Here is a 23759-nt window from a genome sequence, read left to right as displayed (position 1 = left end):
AGCAAAACTCAAGTGAGAGCCCTGAGATGAGCAGGCACTGGGAAAACAGGTTCAATTCTCAAAACAAAATGGGTCCTTTTGCACTCTCACATAATATACTCGATATTCCCGCAGCAGTGGAAATCCTTCTAACATCTCACGGAGTCTTTCCATCAGGTTTCTAAGCTAGCACAAGCTGACATTCCCATTCTTTAGGAGATGCTTTCTGACATTCTAAGATGCATTTTTATTCTGAGCTGACATGAAAACAAATGGGTTTTGAAATTTTTCCAGGGATAGTTTCCAACAGTTTGGGACTTTTTTGGTTTGTTTGGGGTTTTTTTGATTGTTTGTTTTTTTCTTTTCTTTTTTCAAAGGTTTCAGTGAAACAGGACCTTCAGATTTGATATCACCTAAACAGTTCTCTGCTTTTGTATATGACCCACGAGAACATATGAAGTTAATTTCTAAGTACAAAGTTGTTTTCAGTGACAATATCCCAAAAGGCATTGTAAAATAATAATAATTTTATAAAGAAGCACTTTTTAGACAAAACATCTTTGAAACTGACGTATTCCCAGAGAAAGTTTTGGTTGCAAACCAATGTTTTCTAGTGGAAAAATATTTCATCTGACAAGGCACAATGAGTTTAAGAAACTTGCACCTTTTTGGCAGCATCCTTTTTTTTTACTTTCTCTGTCTTATCCTGTTGTAAAAAAACCAAACAAACAAAAAAAAACAAAGCCCAAAACCAAAGAAACTTTACCATTTGTCCAATTTCACCCTTTTGGCCTCTGGATCCCCGTTGAGTATTATCAGCTCCTGAATCTCCCTGAAAGCAATAGAACAATGAGAAACATCTTTGTAAATGGGACATGAAAGTCAGACATCATAAACTGCTCTGCTATAGCTTAAAACCAACATTTCTTCTCTTTTTTCTTTTTTGACTAAATTAGGTGAAGTATTACTGGTGTTTTCAGACAGATACAGCTTTTCAACTGAGAAATAATAATACTGAGGATGCGAAGGAAGGGGAATTTTAATATAATGAAACAGTGATTGATGGGTTGGTATCAAGATGCATGTGTTACCCACATGTCACCTCCGAGACCTTGCTCTGTCACTGGCCCTGCCACTGCCTAGCGGCATTTAATAAGCCCGAGTGCATACTTGCTGATGACCCCCAATGACTGGCAGAAAGTGGGTGGAAAATAAGGAAGATGCCTCAGCAATATTTACCGGGTCTCCGCGGAGCCCACGGTCACCTCGTTCTCCTCGTTCACCTTTAGCTCCCTTATCACCCTGCAGGAAAAGACAGAGAGTTAGCAAGAACAGTCCTTGCCTGCTGAAAGCACGTCTGCTGCTGTGCATTTCTGCCCGGGTCTTCAGTCCCAAGGGGACCAAGGGCCTTTCCACCCTCCCCTGTCTCAAATTCACTTTTTCACCGTCATTTAGCTCTGTTGTAAATGTGATAAAAGCCTACCCTCCTGCCAGAGTATCCCTTCTCTCCAGAGGAGCCAGGCAAACCCTTGTCTCCCTAAGAAAGAAAAATATTTTAGAATATTTGTTGCTTTCAAGGTGCTTAGATGCTTCACTGAAGCACCTCATTATAAAGAGAAAAGCAATTAAAATTACTGACCTCTTCTCCATCAATGCCATCCAAACCCATTTCTCCCAGTTCACCCTGCAGAAGAGAGGCAAGGGCAAAAGCTTACTGAGGGAAAGGGGAACAGGGATGGGGATACTGATGCATCCATATGCTCATGCTCACCGCTGTGGCATGAGGAAACAGCTCCATACCTTCTCTCCTGGGAATCCCCGAGAACCCTAAAGAGATCAGGAAAGAGAGTTACTCAGCTTTTGCCAGTTCATTGCCATGGGAAGCAGTGGGGAAGGGGTCTATGTTTGGTGGCAGACCCAGAACCAGGACTGGGACAGGACAGCCAGGGCTTGCTGCACCAGGGTTCAACTGTCCCTTCTTTCTCTTATGCCAATCTTTTTCTTCAGCTGCCTCCTCAACGCTTGTGCCAAGAGAAAATAAGTGCATCATGGGGTTTAGCCAGCTGATCCAGTAAAATAGCTTAACCACAACTCATTCCCCACTGACTTTCTTTTCTCTCTGCACCCATTTTTATATGAATCCAGATCTAGTCCCGGTGCCTTTGTCCAAGGCTGGACAGCTTTTTAAAGAGATTCAGTGTCTGCAACCTATGGGCTTGTTTCATGTACTCTTCTGCTCCCTGCCAGAAGATCCTGTGGTCAGAGCAAATGGTAGGAAATGTTCCCTTAATATTGGTGAATATTTCCCATAAATATTAGATGTTTCACCACCTTTTCTGGCTTATGGCGTACGTGGCTGCGGTCCTGAACCATTCGCTCAAGGTTCTTCATGGCAAGAGCTGTGGCTCACTTTTGCCCCTCCTCCCCAACAGCAGATTTCCAGGCACATGCCATCCCAGCCCTGGGCCAAGACACACACACACCATTTCTTGGTGTTAAGAAGAAATCCATCTCGTCTCACGTCTTTCTCCTAGAGCTGGACTGCATAAAATAAATCAGCCTTGTTTGCAGATTGAGGCTGGGCCAATGGGCTGCCCTTTTGCTCTTTATAGCAATGCTAAAGCCATGACATCCGCTGAAAGCCTTGGTGCTTGGCCAGGTGGACACCACCTCTCTAGCTGACTTGGAAGCTGTTGCATGACATCCTAAAGCAGCAGGAGTTGCCCTCTGTGGATTCCCACCAGCTGTACTCTGGGTCTGCTCTGTGCAGGCTCCTTCCATGCATACCTTGGTTCCTCTGTGTCCGGGACATCCCTGGAAACCCTGTGTCCCATTCACACCTGCAGGTCCACGCTCACCCTGTCACACGGAGGGGAAAATGCAATGGTCAGGGTTTGCCTGCTAAGTGCATTTATTCAGCTAACTGCATGCATCAGCAAGCACGGGAAGTGGCTTGGAAGCACAGGAGCAAACGGAGCATCAGGTTTTGAAAGGTCAATGCCTGGCCAACCCACCATCTCCTGCCCACAACCTTCCTCATGTAGAGACCAATTGCAAGTCTTCATCACTGAGAGAGAAACTACCTTCCCAAACTTTCAGCTATGAAAGAGCTTTATAAAACTTCTTCAAAAACAAAATTACAAGATGAAACCCTTAGAGCTCTGCACAGATATCTAATCCCATCCTGACCTTAAAGCCCCAGGAAAACATTGCATCACGTGCAATATCTGACAGCATTTGGCCCCTGCTTGTGCTATTGGAAAAGTGATGAGCACCACCAGCTCCTTGGCCTCAGCTTCACCTTCTGGGTGTGATGCACGGGGAGTTGTTTATTCCAGGGGTGACATGGGATTCATGAAGTAAGAGTTTGGATGAAACAGTGCTAGCAAGAAGTCATGGGACTCATGTTGCCTGCCACTGTGATGGATAGAAACACCCCTTCTTGGTCCCATTCTTGGACTAACTCAAAGCTGCATTTGGGATGGATAACATTGGCATAGGCTGCAGCTTTAATGAAGTTGGGGATATTATTGCATTCATATTCACCCTGCCCTGCTCACCAGTGTTTGGAAGCAGCTGCAAACATTCCCACCCACCTTGGAGGAATAGCACAGAGCTAGGTCACATCACATAATGGGAGTTATTCCCCCCATCACACCTTCTCCAGCTCCCAAGGAGCTTCTTACTGACCTTCTCCCAGTAGCAGCTGGGACCAGCAACTCAGGCCATCAGGTGGGGGAAACACAAAGTTCTGCTTACTGTCTTTATTCCACACCCACATCCACAGCACAGAATATTTTGTGAAAAAGCCTCTAAATGCTTCGCTATGGCAAGGTCCCTAATTTGAGCAATACTGTGCAGAGCAGGAGCAATCACTCACCGGTCCTCCTTCATCACCAGGATAGCCTCCATAGCCAAGATCACCCGTGGCACCCTAGAAGACAACAGAGAGGATTCTGCATTTCTTTCATAGTTCTGTGATCTCCCTCTAAATTGATTTTAAAGATTTCCCTGGATTTGCACAAAGTAGCTGCTTGGTCATCTGTGTAAACAAGTTAATGAGAGAAACCATCTCCTTTTGACATCCCTAAATTGTTTCACTCCGTCCCCTACTTCCAGCCACTCATCCCTGCCCTCTTGGTTGTTTTACAACACAGAGGATGTGAGGAAAGGGAAGAAGAGCAGCTCTCAACCACTGTGCGTGGCTCAGGGCCAGCTTTAAAACGGGGGGGTAGGTGGAGAAGACCTCCCCATTAGCATCACCCATTACAATATATGCAGCCTGCACATCACCCACCCATCACTACTGTGGTGGACACTGACCTTGCACAAGGACTCTTCAGACCCAGATGAAGTGACTTACCTTTGGCCCTATGGGGCCCTGCACACCTCTGTCCCCCCTCTGCCCCGAGCACTTGCATGGGACCTTGCAGCACGTCCTCTCTGCAATATTGTCCTGCAGCAAAACACACATGACACAACAAAAGGGTGTTAGAAACCTGGCAGAGCCCCAACACCATAACTCCTGCAAGCCCTCGAGTCTGTGCACTTGCTCCTGTGCCAAGCATAACGTCGGTCCGGCAGCATTTTGGGGTCTCTCTGCATTGAAACGCCCATGACAAGATGAGGAGGTGTGTGTTGGCAGACTGCTTAGGTTGCATGGTCAGGAAGCAGCAGTCAACATTATCTTTCGGACATCAGACAGAGGCAAGGGTTTAAATGGGAACTACATGGGGCAGAATTCATAGAGAGCATTTAGTAGGAGATCAGTCCCCAGAGCGGCGCCTGTCACTGACAAGAGCAATCTCATCTTTAAGGAAACAAATCCAGGCTGTGGAATAGGCCACAAGAAAGCAGTTGCAGTGAGTAACTCACCAGCAACCCACTGGCTGAGAAAAATTTGGAAGCACACAGCAAAAGAGGAAAAAGAGAAAAGAAAAAAAAGGAAAAAGATACAGAATCAGAGAAATCACAGCTTGGTTTTGCATCATCCAATAGAAAGAAAAAAAAATCACTTTCTTTGCCAAGTACATTTCTGGCTGCAAACATTTCCTGCCAGCTTTGCACATTTACGTTTTGGAAGGATTTTCCTAGGCAACTGAATTACTTGGGGATGGGCTGAAGACCAGCTCTTATCCCAAAATCCAAGGTTCACTCCCAAATGGTCGCACTTTGATTTGCAGAGAAGGGCCCAGCAAGGTTGCCACAGGGATCAGTGGTTAAACCCAATCTTATTAAATGTACTGGAAAAGGAGCTTAACAATGCTGGTAGCAGATGTGAACTTGGGAGGAACTGGACATACCGAAGCTGATAGATTCTCAAGAGGGACTATATACATGGGAGTGAAGAAAATCTATGAAGAAGAAAGGATAACTCCTTCATCTGTTATAAGCGTGTCTGAAATACAGGCAGTGTATCAACTCATGGAAACAAACCTAGAAAGCAGCGCTTCCGCAAGAGATTTAGTACTGACAAGGCACAACAGTGCATTACCCACAAGGTTAAAAAAAACCCAATGGTATAAATATAGGCAGAGGGTGGGGGTTTTGGCCCAGCAGCTTTTGATGGCATCTTATCCCATCCCGTTTGACCTAATCCCAATGCGTTTAATGCACTGTAGCCTCAGCTGGAGTATGGCTTCTCCAGGAGCGGTACGAGACCAGGCAGCACCATGGCCTGTTCTTAACTTTATTTGCTGTGGCATCTGTAAAAAGAGCTGATGTAAGGTAGGGAGGGGAGAGGACCAGAGCCAAGAGGGTGTAATTCAGCCACGGTTCAGCCCTGCAGGAGATCCAGCTGTTGGCTTTCCTCCAGCATTACAAGGCAGTGCTGCCTGTGCCAAGTTACTTACGAGCTGCTCTGCCAGCTCAAAATCCAAGTCCAGCAGATTAACTCTGAGTGGTCTGTTGTAGGTGAACCCACGACCGAACTCCAGCTGCATCACTTTGTCAAAATTGCTCACTTGGTCCAGCCCGACGAAGATGAGAGCGTTGACACCTGAGAGGGGGGGAAGCAGAAGGGGCTGTGTGATGGGGCGAGGTGCTCTGCAGAGCCTGCACACCCTTCCCTGTAAGGATGGGTGGATATCCACCTCTTCAATTGCAAATGGACAATCATTTTCAAGCACATGCAGTACAAATTACCCCCGGGCTTAGGTGCCAGCAGGTAGCTAAGTAACACAAGAAGGCAACGAAGAACAGCAAGTTCACTTAGAAATCATGAAATCCTTATTCATGACTAACAAAAGCTGGTGGATTCTTGAGAAATGGAGGTTAAATGGGCCACATGTTAACATGGACTGTAATCACTGCCTTGAAGAGTAAAAAAGTTACCTTCTGTATGCAAAGCAGACGAAGCAGCCTCCAGCTGATCTATCGAGTCATCTGCACCATCGGTAAAATGGATTATGACCTGGGAGAGAAACAAATTTATGTCAGGACCCAGAATATTTCAGGTGTGAAACAATAAATGTGCAACCTGAAGGGCCTTCTTCCAAGGGACATTTCATCTGAGAGGAGATGGGGGAATTGCTATGCCCCTTCCAGGCCATGAAGCTTTGCATTTCTGTGCCAGATTTCAGTACATTGTATCATGCAAGTGTTTTTCGCTAAAGCTCAAACAGGGCGAATCCAGAAAGCAACAGTTTGCAGACAAGCAGTGCTCAAGGGTGGTGGCTGCAATAAATTTATTTAATGAATACATTTATTTATTTAACATATATGAATTTACAGTTGCTTTGCCAACTAAAATATATCAGATGTCAGCTTTCCCAGCCAACACCATCCCAGTGGTCTTGGTTTTGACTTACCTTGGTGCTGCCAGAGGGCACAGATCTGAATTTGTTCAGGTAGGACCTCAGCGTATCTGCCGTGAGAAAATAGGGCCCACGGGTGCGCATGCCTTGAAACCTCTCAAAGAGCTCAGGCTGGTACTCGGAGAAGTCCAGTCCCTCCACGGGTCCGCCCTGAGCCTGGGCCATGATGGCTACCCTGACGTTGGGCGCCTGGTTGCCGGTGCAGCTGATCTTCTGCATCTGTGTTACTCTATTCAGCACGGACTCGACTCTGGACTCTAGGGCTCTCTGGGAGTTAAATATATTTTGACCGGGCCTGACATCCGTGACATCGAAGCCAAGTATCACATCTAAGTCACAGTCTGAAAAGGAAATGCAGAAAGAGAGGAGGGGAGGGGAGAGTGTCACCGTTGAACAATACAACCTTAGCATTTCAAGTAATGACTTTCCTAGTTATTCTATTAGTCATTAGAGAAGACATTCTCTGCATTGAGAATGAGCACCATTTGATACACAAGTACTTCAGGCTTCCTTTCGTCATAGCAATGATAACCTGTGAGAATCTACATTTAATTTCTTTTTCCTGTGCAATTGTTTCTTAGCATTGGGATGAGGCTACTAAACCAAATCTAACAGAATTTTGCATTTTCATCAGACAGCCAAGACTGCTGCTTTCTCTCCACTGCACGAAAACCTGTCAGTATGTGCACATGGGACAAGTGTGCATGCACCTTCGGCCTGTGTTTGAAGCAAGTGTCCTCCAGGCAGGGGGATGTACAGGGAGGTGACAACTAGATTACTGATCTCAAGCCCGTGAAAGGTGTAGGCAGGATTTATATGGGATAGCTGGGAATTAGTGCAGAAAGAAACATCGACATCACTCAGCTCAGTGTCAGGAGGTGACACACAGTCTGTCTTTCTGCAGGAATATTTAGTGTGGGCTTGGAGCCACCCTGCAGCCACCGATCTGCCATTGGTCTGGAGCATGGGGAAACCAGGCTGCTGGATGCCTTTTGTCTGGATGTAACGTCTCCTGCACTTACATGGGCTTTCAAACAGGGAAGCATTTGAAATTTCTCTGATATTAATCACTCTGGTGCTGCAATCGAGGAGCACTTACAGTTACCAGCAGCAGAAGTTTACTTTTCCCTTCACTCAGTTTTTTGTCTTGGCTGGAGCTGCTGCTCAGCTCAGGGCTGCTGTGGCTCTCCTTCAGCTTCTCCAGAGGTTTGGGAGATGCATCTGCTCAAAAGCCAGAGCGCTGAGCCACAGTCAGTTGTGCTGGGAGTTGGACTGGCCGTACTGTCGTAAGTTAAACCAGCTGCTAGGAGTCTGGTCTGATGGCAATACCAGCTTGCTTACTCACTCCAAATAGCCAAATCATGGGATTCCTTTTTAAGGTAATTTTACCTTAAACTACAACCACTCGTGCCCTAGCTTTTTCTCATATACCTGTCATGAGATCAAGTGGGCACCCTGGATGATCTGGCAAAAGAAATTCTGATTTCCAGCACACCATGCATGCCAGGGACTGAATGGCAAAGGAGTCCAATTGTCTTGTTATAAACACAGTGGGCAAAACAAGGACCATCACTTTTTATTTTGGTGTTAAACAAGTTGGTCTGCCAACATGCTACCGGCATTGTATGCCTACACATCTGGGGAGGAAGAAAGTGAGATTTAGTCTAAAGGCAGCTAAATAAAGGAGTCCCTCTGGTGTGGTGGTAAGAGGCCAGTGATTTAGTGCCTCTCTGTCTTATCTGAAATTATTCCATCACAGATCCACCTCTGTGGTGGTGGTACAGCAGTCATTCACGTGCTGAAGCACAAGAACAGGCAGCTCTTGTACCAAAGGCTTGCAGCCTACCACCACACTCATGGAGGAGGTCTGAGCCCATGCCACACCTCAGGCTATAGGCAAAGCACAAGAACAGACTGGACAAGTCATTCAAAATGCATTGGGTATTAAAAGCCACCCTCAGGAATAACCTGAGCACAGTATGAAAGGATTGAACTTACCTCTTGTAACGTCTGTCGTTCCTGGGCACAGTTTCTCTTCCATAGCAGCTTCCAGTGTAACCAGGACCTGCTCGTTCAGCTCAGACAGCTCCTGGGCTGTGGATGCTCTGAAACTTGTGGCACTCTCGCTGGCCAGCCTGCTGACTTCCTTCAGGTCGATGTTTCTCACACCGACTGCGAATACCTTGACACCTTTCTGCGCGATTTCCAAGGACGCACTCGGCCCATCATCGGAGGACTTCCCACCTGTGACAATGAAGGCTATCTGGGGCACCCTCTGGTCAATTCGGCTGCCAGCCTCCTTCACAAAGTGTTTTGCCTGGATGTGCTTGATGGCTGCGCCGGTGTTTGCCACTCTGCCGCCTTTGTAGATGACTTTGTTGATGGCATCTAAAATCTGAGGTTTGGTGGAGTAGTCCTTGAGAAAAAATTCATCAGTGACATCTGAGTTGTACTGGGCCAGTCCTACCTGGATAGAGTCACCATCCCTATAAATGGCATCCACCACAGAGTAGACAAACTGGAGAACTTCTTGGAAGTTATCCCTCCCCAGATTGATGGAGCCATCCAGCAAAAACACAATGTCAGCCTGCTTTTTACCTCCTGAAAAAGTTACGAAGAAAACACAGTTGTCAATAATTGTTTGTGGCATCTATTATATATTTTTAGTTTCATCAATCCTTGGCATGATTTTACATCCATACAAGAAGAAAGGTTTTATACAACACATTTATTATACTTCATACAACATTACTTGTTTTTGTACATCCTTGTCTCATTTTAAATTTGATTCTATTCTTTCCTGTGCTCAACAAGACCTTCAAAGTCTTTCTTAAAGCAATGTGGCTAAACTGTCGGGAATCAAAAGGTGTTATTATTTTGAACATAGGAAAGAATAACTTTCACATGATATAAATTCTATCTGTGCTCTGTTCAGAAGAGTCTACAGGGTGAATAGCAGTCTTACCAGGTTCTAAAAATCCAGGGGTTTCTGTTGTAGGTATCGGAAGCTCTTCAAGAATACTCTGCACCTTCTTTTCTAAAGTTGGGAGTCCTGTGAAGTCCTGTACCACAAGCACATGCTCAGGATTGTTGGTAATGACCTGCAGCTGGCCCCTGTCCACGTTCCTGGCTCCAACACCCAGAGGTTTAATGCTGGTTGAAGTGATCACGTTAGCAGGCCTATTCACATCATCCTGGGACCGGTCTCCAAGAATGATGACTAGGTGCTGGGGCACTCCGTCTTCTATCCTGCTCCCTGCAGACTTGATGAAGTAGTTCTTCACCACATAGTCAAGGGCTTTGCCAGCATTCACAGGAGACCCCCCTCTAAGCCTCAAGCGGCGGATGGCTTGCAGAACAGCGTTTTTGGACTTGTGTGTCTTCAGGTAGAACTCAGGGAAGACAGTATTGCTGAACTGCACCACACCAATTCGCACTTTGTTTGGCCCAACTTCCAGCTGCTGAACGATTCTGCTGATGAAATCCCGAATGTGAGCAAGCCCATCAGACCTAACACTGTCGGAGCTGTCAATAAGGAAGACTATGTCCTTTTCATCACCAGAAAAATCTGCAGGGAAGCAAGAAGAAAGGAAATTATTTGTGTGCCAAGCCTTTGCTTAAGCTTTGCTGGAGGATTTCTGTGCTATCTGCTCTCTTGTGATGTAAAACTGCACAACATATTTTAGCGATCTTTAAACATGGTGCTTCAGGGATACTCTCCAAAAGATCTTGTGTGCAAGTGTGCGTGTGTGTGTTAACAGTCTGCCTAATATTTGAAGCATGCATTACTTGGAGCCTTATCTGTTTCATTCATTAACACTCTTCTCTGGATGTGTCAATGTTTCCAGCTTCATTTTGCCCCAGATTTATGTCTCTTTCCTAAAGACCTGCTAAATGGGAATAGGCAATCTTACACATTGCGGTATTTGACTTGAAAATCAAGATAAGTAACATGTTTAGGTACTTGACTTGAAGATCATAAGTTATAACATATTAGGGAACTTGGGTAGAATTTCCACACTTCTGAAAGTTTCATTCTAAAACTGTACATGTGCCACACCTTTGCTTTTAACTTTTTGATTTATAGAGAAGGGATGCAGAGTTATTTACACATTTGGGCAACATTTACTTGAACAGCAACCCAGAGGAAGCTGGTGTTGAAAGAGCCTTACCTACAGGGCCTTCCACATCTCCCAGCAGCCGTCTGATTTGGTCACCGGTCAGGGTTTCAATAGGAGTCAGCAACTTCTGCTCAAGACTGGGCAGTTCCTGGTAGCTGGAGACTTGGAATACATAATCAGGACTAAGGGAAACCTGTACCATCTCCTCAGGATCCACGTTCTTCGCTATCACCATAGGTGCCACCCCCACTTGTTTGACTTGGCGTGATGGGTACTCTAAGTCATCATCAGACTTGCGGGAGGAGAGGATGATCAAAAACTGAGGAACGCCCTCCTCTATGCGGCTCCCAGAGGGTCGGGTGAAGATAGTCTTTGCCACAAACTCAAGGGCTTCCCCCACGTTCACCTGCTGGCCACCCTGTGCCTGCAGCCGTCTCACAGCACTCTGTACCTCATCCTTGGTGGAGTGGGCATTGAGCAGAAACTCCACGCGGGGATGCTCACTGAACTGGACCACTGAAACCCTGGTGGTGTCAAAGCCCACGTCCAGGTTGTTCACTATCCTCTCAATGAGATCACGGACAAGGTAGAACTCCTGGGCAGCATAGCGGGAGCCGTCAACCATGAATACAACATCCCTCCTCACACCCGCTGTAGGAAAGAAGGCAGCAGTCAGAAGATGCATGAGGCATTGCTTATGGAGAGCAGCTAAGCTTGTCATCTACATCACTGGCCCATGCCTTTGGCCATGGGGAGGACGCTAATTGTTTCATTGCCTGTGATGTCTCCTGGGAGCCCCAGAAGGCAGCTCTGGGTTCAATCAGGAGACAGGACAGGTCTGCTAGGCACATCCCCAGGCAGTGCAACGACAGCAACTTCCAGACAAAAGGAAGCAAGAGGGAGCAGGGGAAACCTGGAACAATAATTCCTTGTGGGATCTCCACCCATGGAAACATAGCCTGATGATGCTCCTTACTCAGGGCAGATTGCCAGGCAGCCTGGGGTTGTTTTACACTCTAGTACCACCCCTCTTTCTTTGGCTTTGTCCTCTAGGAAAGCTTCTATCCTATATTCTCTCAGCTTCTGCCCTTCCAGGATGACTTTTTGCTTCCCAATGAAATGTTTTCTGCAGTGGTAATTCAGGTCAGAGCCTGAATTATTGCTGAATAACACACTGATAAATGGGGATGGAGGAAAGCAGTCTGGCTCTGAAGGGAAGGAACAGATAGAGTAGGATGGTGGACTTCAAAGGGACTGACCTGGGGTGGGGACCCTTCATCCCAGGCATACGCTGGCTGGATTTCATTCCAAGTGAGACCAGAAATGGAAGATCTGAACCTTTTCCTGACGCCCGCTTCCAGTTTCCCTTCCCCCAGTGAACGAGCGTGGCAAATGTAAGACACATCAGCAGGTCTTACATTTAGCAGAAAGCTGACCTTGATTTACAGTGGTGTGAAGGTGTCCCTGTGGCATCTAAATGACGTAATTTCCATTCCAGGAGGAATAGCATGGACTTAAAATCCATCATCTTAAAATAAGATTAAGGTCATAGCATTCACTTTGTGGGTCTTCCATGTGGATACAACATGGACCACCTTGAGAGACCGGGCTTAAAGGTGGCTCAGCTCAATTACTCAGCTCCTACCGACCCTAAGTGCATCAACAGTGAGACCAAGATAGACTTGGAGTTTTAGCCATGCCCATCTTTGCATTTCTCAGTTTGTGTTGCAACCATGATGTTACTAAACATCATATTTTGCCGCTGGCTCTTGGTGCAGACACAAACATCTTCTCACCTGGACTGGGTGATGTAAAAACCAGATCAGGGGCAAGTGACTCTATCTCTTTCTTGGTCAGCCGGATGACTCTGTTTGAGATGACCTGCTGCACTGTATCCAGCTGGCTGAAGTCAGGCACAGAGATAGCAAAATCTGGGAGGAAGGAAATTGTCTGCAGCTCTGTGAGGTCAGCATTTCCAACCCCAATGCCAAAGGGCACCGTGCCACTTGTCTTCAGGACCACCGAGGGCCTCCTCACATCATCCTGGGACCGGTCAGCAGTCAGCAGAATCAGGAACTGTGGGACACCCTCTGCTATCCTGCTGCCGCTTGACACCGTGAACACATTCTTGATAAGATAGTCGAGGGCTGCTCCAGTGTTCAAAGGAGATCCTCCCATAACCTTCAGCTCCTGGATGGCACTGATGAGATCTGCTTTGTCTTCATAGGTGTCAAGTAAGAACTCTGGTTGTATGACATTGCTGTACTGTGCAACGGCAACACGGACCTTGTCACGACCGATATCCAGACTTTCAACAACTCTTTGGACAAAGGTCTTCAGTAGAGGGAAACCTCTTCTGACACCATCCGAGCCATCGATTAGAAACACCACATCCTTCTTTTCATCTCTCTCAACTACTGTTTGAGACAATTAAGGGAAGGGGGGAATACGTGAGATTCTCTTTTGCAGTGTTTATTATTCTCCACATACATTGAACGGAAGAAGTACAAAAGCTCGGGGAGGGGAAAGCGAGGTTTCAGGATGGTTGGTTTGGTTCCTTTGCCATCAGATGCAGTCCCTGGTGAAGAGGCAGATGGGTGGAAGTTGGTGGAAACCGCATTGCAACGCATGCCATGCCTCACCCACCAAGTCATAGAATCATAGAACCGTAGGAAATAGGGTGCCAAGGGACTCCAGGTGCCATCTCCTACCTGAGGCTGGCCATATGCTCCCAAGGGGGCTGGGAAGCTGGCACATTTCTTTGCAATATCCCACAGGAGTCTCTTTTTATTCCCAGGGGAAACTGAACTTCTGAACGAAATGGCATACTGCACAGAGGGTGCTTAGAAGGAGCTGGTGAAGAGAGGGAGAGAAAAGCTTTTCTGAGGCATCACTGAACTTAGAAATTAATAATCCTGCACATGCTCAGATAAAATAAGAATTTTCTGGATAGGACATCCAGCTGGAAATGCTGAAATGCTTTTCTAAAATGATAGATGCTGATTTTTTTTTTCTTTTACTAACTTCAAGCACACAAAAAAGGCTAATTGTGACCAAACATTCTTCTTTTAAAAAAAACGAGACTGTGGAACATCAAAGATCAGAAAAATGTTGACACATTCTGCTACTGACTAACAGAATTGCAAAGTTTTGGCTCAGCCAAGCAGAAAACATCACTGCCACTCAAACACAGTGCTGTTGGCTTGTTTGTAGCAGGGTCAAGTGGGACAATCAGGACCATGATCTGTCCCTCTGAAGAAAACCTTAAATATATACTTATGAATGATAGACAAATAAAGAGTTAACAAGGGCAGTTGAAGTCTTAAAGCAGACTTCAGAAAAAATTTATTATTTAAGAGGAATGTTGGAAACTTGGTGGGTTAATGCATAGGATTGGAATATTAATACAGCTTGTGTTGAGCAATACAGGGAGGAAGAGGAAGCAGACATTGCCTGGTGTATGCCAGTTTCATACACTTCCTCTAAAGTTCAGAAGCAGGGGAAGAGTCCTATGAAAAGATTCTGGCTAGTAGGTAAAGAAGAAAAACATACAGGTACTCTTATAAGGTGACTCTTTTCTAGCCAAGAATACTAGGAAAAGTAGGTGGCTGCAGTAATTTGTGAGCAATCAGCACAATTATTCACAGTACTTGGTGGTCAGAGGGATTCAAAATTATCTTCACAAGACAGAAATGGTTTGAAAAGGGAGGATGCAATTCAAGAGCACTAGTTGCACTAGTCTGTGTTGAGGTAGAAGATGCACAATATGGGAAGGGCAATGACTCTGTATGAACAGGATGGGGTAAGAGATGACCAGGGGACACCATTGTTACTCTGGTCACTTGGAGCAGGCTGACATTGGAGATACAATGGTGAAAAGGTAGAAAACCTACAAGACCTGTAAGGAAAGATTAAATGAGCCAGGTACACAGCTGGTGACATGAGAACCATGACAAGCTTAATGTAACTAGCAAGCTTAAAATAAATGGAAGGTTGTCATACAAAACATGGGAAAGGGCTGACATCTGTATCCTTCTTGAGTTGAAGGAGATGTAAGATGTAAAAGCTTAAACTATGATCAGGAAGGCAGACGTTTGACACTAAGGAAAAGTATCTACTGATACAGATAAAAGCAATTGAACAGATTGATTATGGAGACTGGGAAATCTCCTCCACTGGATGGTTTTCAGAACAGATTAGACCAATGTCAGCTGGCTCTGGACAAGAAGATCCTGTTGGGCACAAGGGTATGTAGCAGATGGCACCATGAGATCTCTTCCAGCCCTATTTCTTTTTTATGTTTCTATGATTCTAAGTCCATCTGCCCAGGACTTTTACAGAGAGATGATGTAGATGTTATTACACTTTTCCTTGTCCCCACCTGCTGTTGGGAGACAGGTTAATTCTCAAATTAGGGCTGCCTCAGGAAACCACACAGCTGGACATGCATAATTTCCAGTACTGCAGTGTGAATTTATAATTGTGGTTGTGTGATTCTTTTTACAATTTTTTTTAATTCTTCAATTAATCCATACTCATCTACTGAGCTTGTAATGGTAACTGAGCCAAAAGCATTTAATTTATTGGTGCGTAAGTACAAAATGTAGAAACTGCCGTCATATCCTGTAAGGAGCAAGAGAGAATCCAGCACACTGCAGTACTCCTTACTCCCTACCACTCCTCCAGAAAAGGGAGGATGGAAAGACAAATCAGGACAAGCCTTTATTTGCTTCTTCTAGCCCTTGCCCAGCATTGCACATCAATTTATGCAAGATCTCTTGGACAATGGCTTTCTGTTATTTTAGGTTTGTACCATGTTTTGCACACTGGTAACAGCATCTACTGCAGTTCTTGCAGCTGAACAAAAGGCTTTTTCCTTACTCATCTTTAAAATTCAGTTTGGACCTTAATGCTTTGCTGGATCAGGGTCTGACCACAGGAAAATCCAAGTACAATATCAGTTTCTACAAAATCGTTTTAAACGTCACCAGACCCAGTTGCCCCAGTTACCAAATTGAGTGGGGCATATAAGTGGTGTCTTTCAGCCTTTGGAAACCCCGGGGGTCGCTGTACCTGTTGGCTGAAGCTGGACAGTTTTCAACAGGTTGACTATGTTTGGCTGAAGCTCTGAAATCTGAGGAAGGGAGTCAACATTCAGAATGAATTGTGGGGCGTAAACGATCCTTTCCAGCTCTACAGGGTCAGCATTTTTGGCTTTTATAGCAAAGGTCACAACTCCAGTTTGCTTCAGAGCATTTGACGGTTGCTCCACATCATCGGTTGATCTCCCAGCAGCAAGGAGGACCAAAAACTGAGGAACCCCTTCTTCGATCCTGCTTCCAGCTTCCTTCACAAACAGCCTACTTATAGCTTCATCTAGCGCAGCTCCAATGTTCAGTTGCTTCCCGGTTTTTATCTTCATCCTTTTCACTTTGAGAAGCATGTCTTGCTTAGATGGGAGTTCAGCAAAGTCAAATTCAACTTGGATGGTGTCACTGAATTGAGCTACAGCTATTCGTGTGGCATCGGGACCCACGTTCAGGTCAGAAATTACTTTGTGTACAAAGTCCCGGACGACAGGAAAGCTACCCAAGAGGTTGGCTGAGCCATCAATCAGGAATAAAATATCTTTCTTGCTTTCTAGAATAAATTCACAAATGAAAAGAGGGGAAAAAAAGATATGAAGACATTTTCCTTCTTAAATGTCATCCTAGAAACTTTTCTGCAAATCACCTGTGTTTCAACATGCAAAGCAAGTAATTTTCATTTAACAAAGTATTCAAAGGCTACAAGACTAAACAATACCTTTTACTTATTCATCTGAGGAGGAGCAGGAAGCAAGGACAACTCTATTCTAAGACTCAATAAATTCAGGCACCAGATAGTCATACCATATATTGTATTGCATCATACCGGTCATATCATAAATAGGCTGTTTCATATTGGGCCAGTGATGTTTATGGTCTAACAATATGCTGACAATACAGGCATGAAATATAACAGCAGTGGAGGGTTGGGTTTTTTTCCTATTTGAAGGCTCAGTAGCTAACTAACAGACATTAGTTCCTACATATGTACACAGACAAAGCATTTTCTGTATTTTCTTAAAGTACTTCTCCCAGCTGCATTACAAGGAGCATCTAAATCCATAGGCAAGTTATGACTTTGGGAGGAAAAAAAGCCTTTTATTTGTTTCCATTTGATGGCCTTTAAATCCCATCGAATATCCAAGGCAAAACCAAGCATCTCATATCTGTGTGTCTTAACATCTTTCATATTACTCTTAATGGTCTCCTTTCCATGCTAAGCAATGCTGGTTGTTCTTATGTCTTCATACACACATAGCTACAATAAGGGAATTAGTCAGCAAATACCTATTTAAAAAGGGTTAAACTTGCCAACAGCTTTTGCCTTTAATGTTGGAGGATAACTTTGAATATCTGGTCAACATTCAGCCTCTGTGACAGCCTGATAACAGCACTTTGACAAAGTGGCTCCTGGGAAGGATTCGGCCACCTGTACCTGGCTAGACCTCTGCTCCTCTGTGCTCTTTGGCTCTTTGACTTTAACTTTTCCGCACCACTCCTTGTGGCCAAAAGTGCATGATCCCATTGCCTGAGCTAGTGCAGACAATGCATTTACAGGTTGTGACATTATTATGGCAACAGAAAGGGAACACCTGAGTAAGTGACTGGTGGGCATAGACTCACTCAGATCCTCCTGCAGTCCTAACCTGCCAAAAGACTTAAAATTTTGCTCTTTAAAGTATGCTAGCAATGACTTGAACAAAATTAAGAGCTGCCAGTGTCAAGCCACGTATTGGTGGTTAAGCACAGCCCTAACTGCTTTGATGACCCAGGGCCTTGAACAGAAGTGAAGGTGTACATTGGGAACAAACAGTCAAGAGAAACAAGATAAACTTAATGCAGTCAACATGAAGGAAGGTAGGTATTACCTGTTGGGGTGAGTGGAACCTCTTCCACACCTCCACTAACATATGTTGTTATAGGCTTATTTAACTCCTGGGGTAAAGCTGCCAGAGCACTGAAATCATCCATAAAATATACCATTCTTGGATTAAAGGCAATCTGTTCAAGTTCTGCCTTATCGGCACTCCTAACTCCAACAGCAAAAGTCAGCACTCCAGCCCGAGCTAATTCATTGGAAACTTGCAAGAAGGGATCGGCAGACCTCCCTGCCATCACCAGGACTAGGACCTGCGGCACTTGTTCATTTATTCTGCTCCCACCAGCTTCCGTGAAGTGATTTGAAAGCACAAAGTTCAGTGCAGAGCCAGTGTTCAGCACTGACCCCCCCTTGGGCCTCAGCTGCCCCAAACGTTGAATTATGTCTGATTTGGTTTGGTATGAGTATAGAAAGAACTCAGTTTTAGGAGTGTCGCTAAATTGCACTAAGCCAACTCGCATTTTGTCACTGCCGACATCAAGGTAGTTAACTAGGGTGGCAACAAAGTCACGCACAAAGGGGAAGTTGGCATTTCCGACGTTGAGTGATCCATCCAAAAGAAAGATGATATCCCTTTTGGTTACTTGAACTGCAGTAGAGCACAGAAAATAACATGAGACATCACAGAAAACAAAAATAGATTTTTTTTTCATGTGTGCATACAGCGTATGCTGTACACGCATGTAAACCTTGTTAGGAGGAAGAGAGGAGAAAAAGAGAAGAGAAAGGGTGTGATCAGCACAGAATTAACAAGGACCTTGCTGGAAATTACTAAATTGGACAGGAGAGGTTCCTGATTTGTATTTAAAAGTCTTTTAAATGTCAGATTTATCAACAGGCTCAGCCTCTGTCATGGCACACATTTTCAACAGCTGCTAATGCCAGAGTTGCGCTCTCTGGGCCAGATCCTTAGCTGGCAAAAGGCAGCTTCGCTGATTTTGGTGGACCAACACTGAATTACACCTATAGACACCTTCTTTATCTGCAAGCCACCCCTTATTTACTCAGGGCTTTCTAACAAAGCTTTATGGAACATTTATGCTTTCTGGCACCTAAAGTGTGCTTTGACACCCAGTACGATCATCCCCTTATTAATCAATCACCTGTTCCAAGGGGATGCTCCTATGCAGCCCTAGATGTAGCGAACCATGTCCTGCCCTGCAGTAACTAACTTCTATGGTCATGCTGTGCAGCCAGCAGCGGCTGGCCTGTGGCATAGAGTTAGGCTCCACTTGCATGGGAAAACACTTCTGCCAAGTCACCAATTTGGTTGGTATTTTGAGTGGATATTAAAAATAGCTTTTACTAATAGGCTTAGAAAATCTGGTCTAGAAAAGGCTGCAATGGCTGCCTGAGACACCTGCTTTTTTGATATCTGCATTTAATGCAGAAAACTGCATTTTGATGGCTGCAGATAAGGCAACCATTTTGTGGGCTGTTGAAGGGGGAGAAATTTCCCACTTTTGGCAGTAACCAGCTGGTTCTTGGCTCCTTTTTAAAGGTTAAATCCTTCCTGGGCTCTCTCCCAGCATCTGAGCCCCAAGACACAGATCTGCAATGTCATCCTAAAGACACCACAGGATCATCCCCCTGTGCTTTTTTTCTCTGAACATGTCATGTCCAGAAGTCAGATCAAAATGCCAAAACTTTAAATATGAACTCAGAGAACTGATGAGTGGGCTCATCCAGTGCATCCCCCCAGATGACTTCCTCCAAATAAGTAATTTGAGAATATATTTATGCACATTGCTAACTCTGTTCACTATCTTTCTGTTTAGAGCATTTACCTATGGGTATATGGCTATATTAATCTATCCGTCTAGCTTGCTTTGTCCGTGTAAGTTTGCTGTCCTATATATAAAATATATAAATACTGAGATATTAAAACCAAAAGGGAGAAACAGACTCTTTGGAGTACAGACATTGCTCTCAGATTTTACAAATTGTCTTGGTTTTCTGCATTTTTAATTTTTCCTAGAAAAGTGCCATTCAAGGCTCAGGGTAAGACAATATCTAGTTCAAAAGTAACAGACAGCCCGGTGTCAAAATCAGTTATGTTACTAAGAATAATCATTTTATGGAGTAGGATATGATTTCTTGCTTATTGTGTATGTGAATAGCTGTGAGTACAGTAGAACAAAAGGACTGGAAAAAAAGAGAAGCTGCATGAATGAGCTTTAAAGAACAAAGAAGTAGAGGAACATTTTTAATTTACATCGAAAAATAAAAATGTCAAGTTTGGTGTATAGCCATGCAAAACTGTATTAGCAGGAAACACATTCTGAAAAAAAGCTTATTAAATGAAAAGTCCCGTGATATTCATCTTAATTAAGGACAAGGATTGGCAAACTGATTTGAAAATATCTGCTCTTCACGTAGATCAGTCATAGACTTTAATTCTTTAAGGACCCTTTCCAAAAACTCAGTTTCTTTTGCACTGCGATTTATAATTTTAAATTGCTTGGAGAAACTAGAAAAAATATGGGCATGGTTTGACACCCTTTTAAGGCAATGGGAACCTCACTATTGACCTTACTGGGAGCTGGAAGAAGTCCTCTTTTTCTAATGTTTATATGCCATGAGACAGAAATACAAGGTTCAAATATGATGTAGCACAACCTGATCTCCTATGATAAGGTGACTCACTTAGTGGATGAGGGGAAGGCTGTGGACGTTGTCTACTTGGACTTTAGTAAGGCCTTTGACACTGTCTCCCACAGCATTCTCCTGGAGAAGCTGGGTGCTCACGGCTTGGACAAGTGCACTCTGTGCTGGGTTAAAAACTGGCTGGACAGCCGAGCCCAGAGAGTGGTAGTGAATGGAGACAAATCCAGTTGGCGGCCAATCATGAGTGGTGTTCCCCAGGGCTCAGTGTTGGGGCCGGTCCTGTTCAATATCTTCATTGATGATCTGGATGAGGGGATTGAGTGCACCCTCAGTAAGTTTGCAGATGACACCAAGCTGGGTAGAAGTGTCGGTCTGCTGGAGGGCAGGAAGGCCCTAACAGAGGGACCTGGACAGGCTGGATCGTTGGGCCAGAGCCAACGGTATGAGATTCAACAAGGCCGAGTGCTGGGTCCTGCCCTTGGGTCACAACAGCCCCATGCAACGCTACAGGCTTGGGGGGGAGTGGCTGGAGAGCTGTCTGGAGGAAAAGGACCTGGGGGTGCTGGCTGACAGCCAGCTGGAAATGAGCCAGCAGTGTGCCCAGGTGGCCAAGAAGGCCAACAGCATCCTGGCTTGTATCAGGGATAGTGTGGCCAGCAGGAGCAGGGAGGTGACCGTGCCCCTGTACTTGGCACTGGTGAGGCCATACCTTGAGTGCTGTGTTCAGTTTTGGGCCCCTCACTACAAGAGGGACATCAAGGTACTGGAGTGTGTCCAGAGAAGGGCAACGAAGTTGGTGAAGGGTCTGGAACACAAGTCTTATGAGGAGTGGCTGAGGGAGCTGGGGTTGTTTAGCCTGGAGAAGAGGAGGCTGAGGGGAGACCTTATCGCTCTCTACAACTACCTGAAAGGAGGTTGTAGTGAGACAGGGGTCAGTCTCTTTTCCCTAGTAACAAGCAATAGGACGAGAGGAAATGGCCTCAAGCTGCACCAGGGGAAGTTTAGGTTGGGCATTAGAAAAAACTTCTTCACCGAAAGGGTTGTCAAACATTGGAACAGGCTGCCCAGGGAGGTGGTTAAGTCTCCATCCCTGGAGGTATTTAAAAGAAGGGTAGACATGGTGCTTGAGGATATGATTTAGTGGTGGACTCGATGATCTTAAGGGTCTTTTCCAACCTTAACGATTCTATGATTCTACGATTCTATGATTAATTCAATCTCAAGCATCTCTGTTGGGAAGAAATTCTGAGAAATTTGGTATAAAATCTCTGTGCAGCTAGAACACCTCTTGAAATGCAGGGGAAACTGCCTCAAAAGACATAGCTAGCAATTGGATTGCTTCCAAAGTCTACTGATGTCAATGGCAAGACCAAGAAAAAGAAACCACTGGCTTCACAGAACTTTGGATCATCTTCTAAACAGATTAAATCAAAATCAACACTGCAATAGTCTTGTATGCCTCTTAGGGCTTGAGCTGAGTAAATGGTAAGAAAACTGTAAATATGTTCTTAAAGAGTGAGTTTCAGTCAAACACTGTCAGGCTAGCTTTCTCTGAACATCTCCATGAACAAACTTTCTTGTTTTCTTTACACTCAGAAGAAACTTTTAAGCTTTCTTGAGCAAATAACCACTAGGGATGATTTTCAAATTGGGAAAAAGATTATAACATTCACAGTGTGTCCTGTTCATAGGTTACACAAACCCTAAGTGAAAGAAAAAGCCTCCGGTGAATAATTTCAGTACCTAACTAGTAAAGCACATCTTCCATGTCCAGGTCTTTAAATGTTGGTGACAAATACGGAATGGGACAAAAACCTCCAGGAAGTAACGGCAAAACTGTAACAACAACCACACTACCAAATTCACTGATCTGTTCATGCACAGTTTGCAAATCAAAGAGACAACATTAAGCTATACTGAAACAAGTGCTTGAGGCTTTTTTCCCCCCTATCTCTCCATGTCATAGAATAAGAGTTGACAAACATATAAATCATACCTCCTTAATTAGAAAAAGGTCGTTAATTACCTGGTGGTTGTTCTTGGACAATCAGTCCTCCAGAGAGTGTGCGGATAGGTGACAGCACTTCAGGAAGAATGGCTTGCATGAGATGTACTCGGAAGTCACTTGGGTTGAACACAAAATCTCTCTCATGGGCAATTTCTTGAAGTTCTGCCAGGTCGGCGTTTCTCGACCCAATGGCAAGGATCACTATCCGGTTCCTTTTCATCTCTGCCGCAGCTTGGTCAACAGCATCCCTGGACTTACCACCGGTGATGAGAACCAGCATGGGGAGCACCCCTTCCTCTATCCTGCACCCAGCATCTCTGGTGAAGAAGTTGTTCCTCACAAAGTCCAGTGCTGAGCCAGTGTTGAGTGCTGTACCACCCATGAGCTTCATTCTCTTCACGTTAGCCATCACATCCTTTCTGCTCTGGTGAGTGTTAAAATAAAACTCTGGCTTCACAGTGTTTGCGTACTGCGCCACCGCGACTTGGATCAGGTCTGGTCCAACCTCCAGCCTTTGGACAATTTTGGCAACAAAATCACGAATTGCGTTAAAGGGGCCAGTCCCCAAAGCAGTTGAGCCATCTATCAGGAAGACTATATCCTTCTTGTTCACTTCAATAACTGCAAATAACATATGAACATAATGTTAGCGGAAGCCTTCACCACACTCTGCACATCAGTTCTATGTCAACAGTCAGCAACGTTTAGGACTGTTTGCTTGAAGTACTTTTACTCTCAACACCTATAAAAGGGTCTTGCTTTCAAAACAGAGTTTAATTTTTATGTTCTAGCAGAAGGCTAATAAGAAACCTGATTGAATGTTTCTCCTTTCTAAAAACACAGAAGAGTTGAAGAGTTGCAAGAATTGTATTATTTATAAACTTAATATTAAAATGCATATATGTGTCAAAACACGAAGGGCAGGCAAACAATCAGGAGAAATCTTGGCACTCAGCTGGCACATGAGATAAAATAAGAAGATTATATTCCCTCTATCCACAGTGGAGCCAGAGCAAAAGCATGGCCTGATCTCAGAAGGAATAGGTTCTCAAGAGCAATAACACAAAGAGAGAACAGTTTCCACTTACTCAACATACCTGGACTTTGGGTCTTCACATCCTACATCTTATTCCTTATCTAATAAAAACAAGTTATGATTTTTCTTGGCACAGTTAGCCCAGTCATGGAAGAGCTGAATTACATTGTGATTGCCACACCTTTAACAAAATGGCTCCTCTAGGTTGTAATCTCTGAAACTTTCTT

The 23759-nt window shown here is 44.7% G+C and overlaps 1 protein-coding gene across 10 annotated transcripts in view; it reads right to left on the bottom strand.

Annotated features, from left to right (window-relative positions):
- The window catches only part of COL6A3 (collagen type VI alpha 3 chain), a 62960-nt gene that overhangs the window by 21905 nt on the left and 17296 nt on the right, over nucleotides 1-23759 (bottom strand). For 6 of the 10 annotated variants that reach the window (XM_064452162.1, XM_064452154.1, XM_064452158.1 and 3 more), the window contains 18 exons: nucleotides 22515-23117; nucleotides 17871-18470; nucleotides 15989-16555; nucleotides 12712-13332; nucleotides 10967-11566; nucleotides 9760-10362; nucleotides 8793-9395; nucleotides 6789-7135; nucleotides 6313-6391; nucleotides 5832-5977; nucleotides 4343-4435; nucleotides 3860-3913; nucleotides 2767-2838; nucleotides 1780-1806; nucleotides 1619-1663; nucleotides 1463-1516; nucleotides 1219-1281; nucleotides 746-811 (listed from right to left, as the gene is read on the bottom strand). In XM_064452162.1, coding sequence (XP_064308232.1) covers nucleotides 746-811; nucleotides 1219-1281; nucleotides 1463-1516; nucleotides 1619-1663; nucleotides 1780-1806; nucleotides 2767-2838; nucleotides 3860-3913; nucleotides 4343-4435; nucleotides 5832-5977; nucleotides 6313-6391; nucleotides 6789-7135; nucleotides 8793-9395; nucleotides 9760-10362; nucleotides 10967-11566; nucleotides 12712-13332; nucleotides 15989-16555; nucleotides 17871-18470; nucleotides 22515-23117 — 5243 coding nt within the window. The remainder of the gene's footprint in view (nucleotides 1-745; nucleotides 812-1218; nucleotides 1282-1462; nucleotides 1517-1618; nucleotides 1664-1779; nucleotides 1807-2766; nucleotides 2839-3859; nucleotides 3914-4342; nucleotides 4436-5831; nucleotides 5978-6312; nucleotides 6392-6788; nucleotides 7136-8792; nucleotides 9396-9759; nucleotides 10363-10966; nucleotides 11567-12711; nucleotides 13333-15988; nucleotides 16556-17870; nucleotides 18471-22514; nucleotides 23118-23759) is intronic. The other 4 variants (XM_064452160.1, XM_064452157.1, XM_064452159.1 and 1 more) reach the window with 3 other exon arrangements.

Source organism: Phalacrocorax carbo, chromosome 5 (assembly GCF_963921805.1).
Source record: "Phalacrocorax carbo chromosome 5, bPhaCar2.1, whole genome shotgun sequence".
Classification (NCBI taxonomy): domain Eukaryota; kingdom Metazoa; phylum Chordata; class Aves; order Suliformes; family Phalacrocoracidae; genus Phalacrocorax; species Phalacrocorax carbo.
Note: the sequence above shows the minus strand (reverse complement) of the source record. Positions and strands in the feature narration are given on the sequence as shown.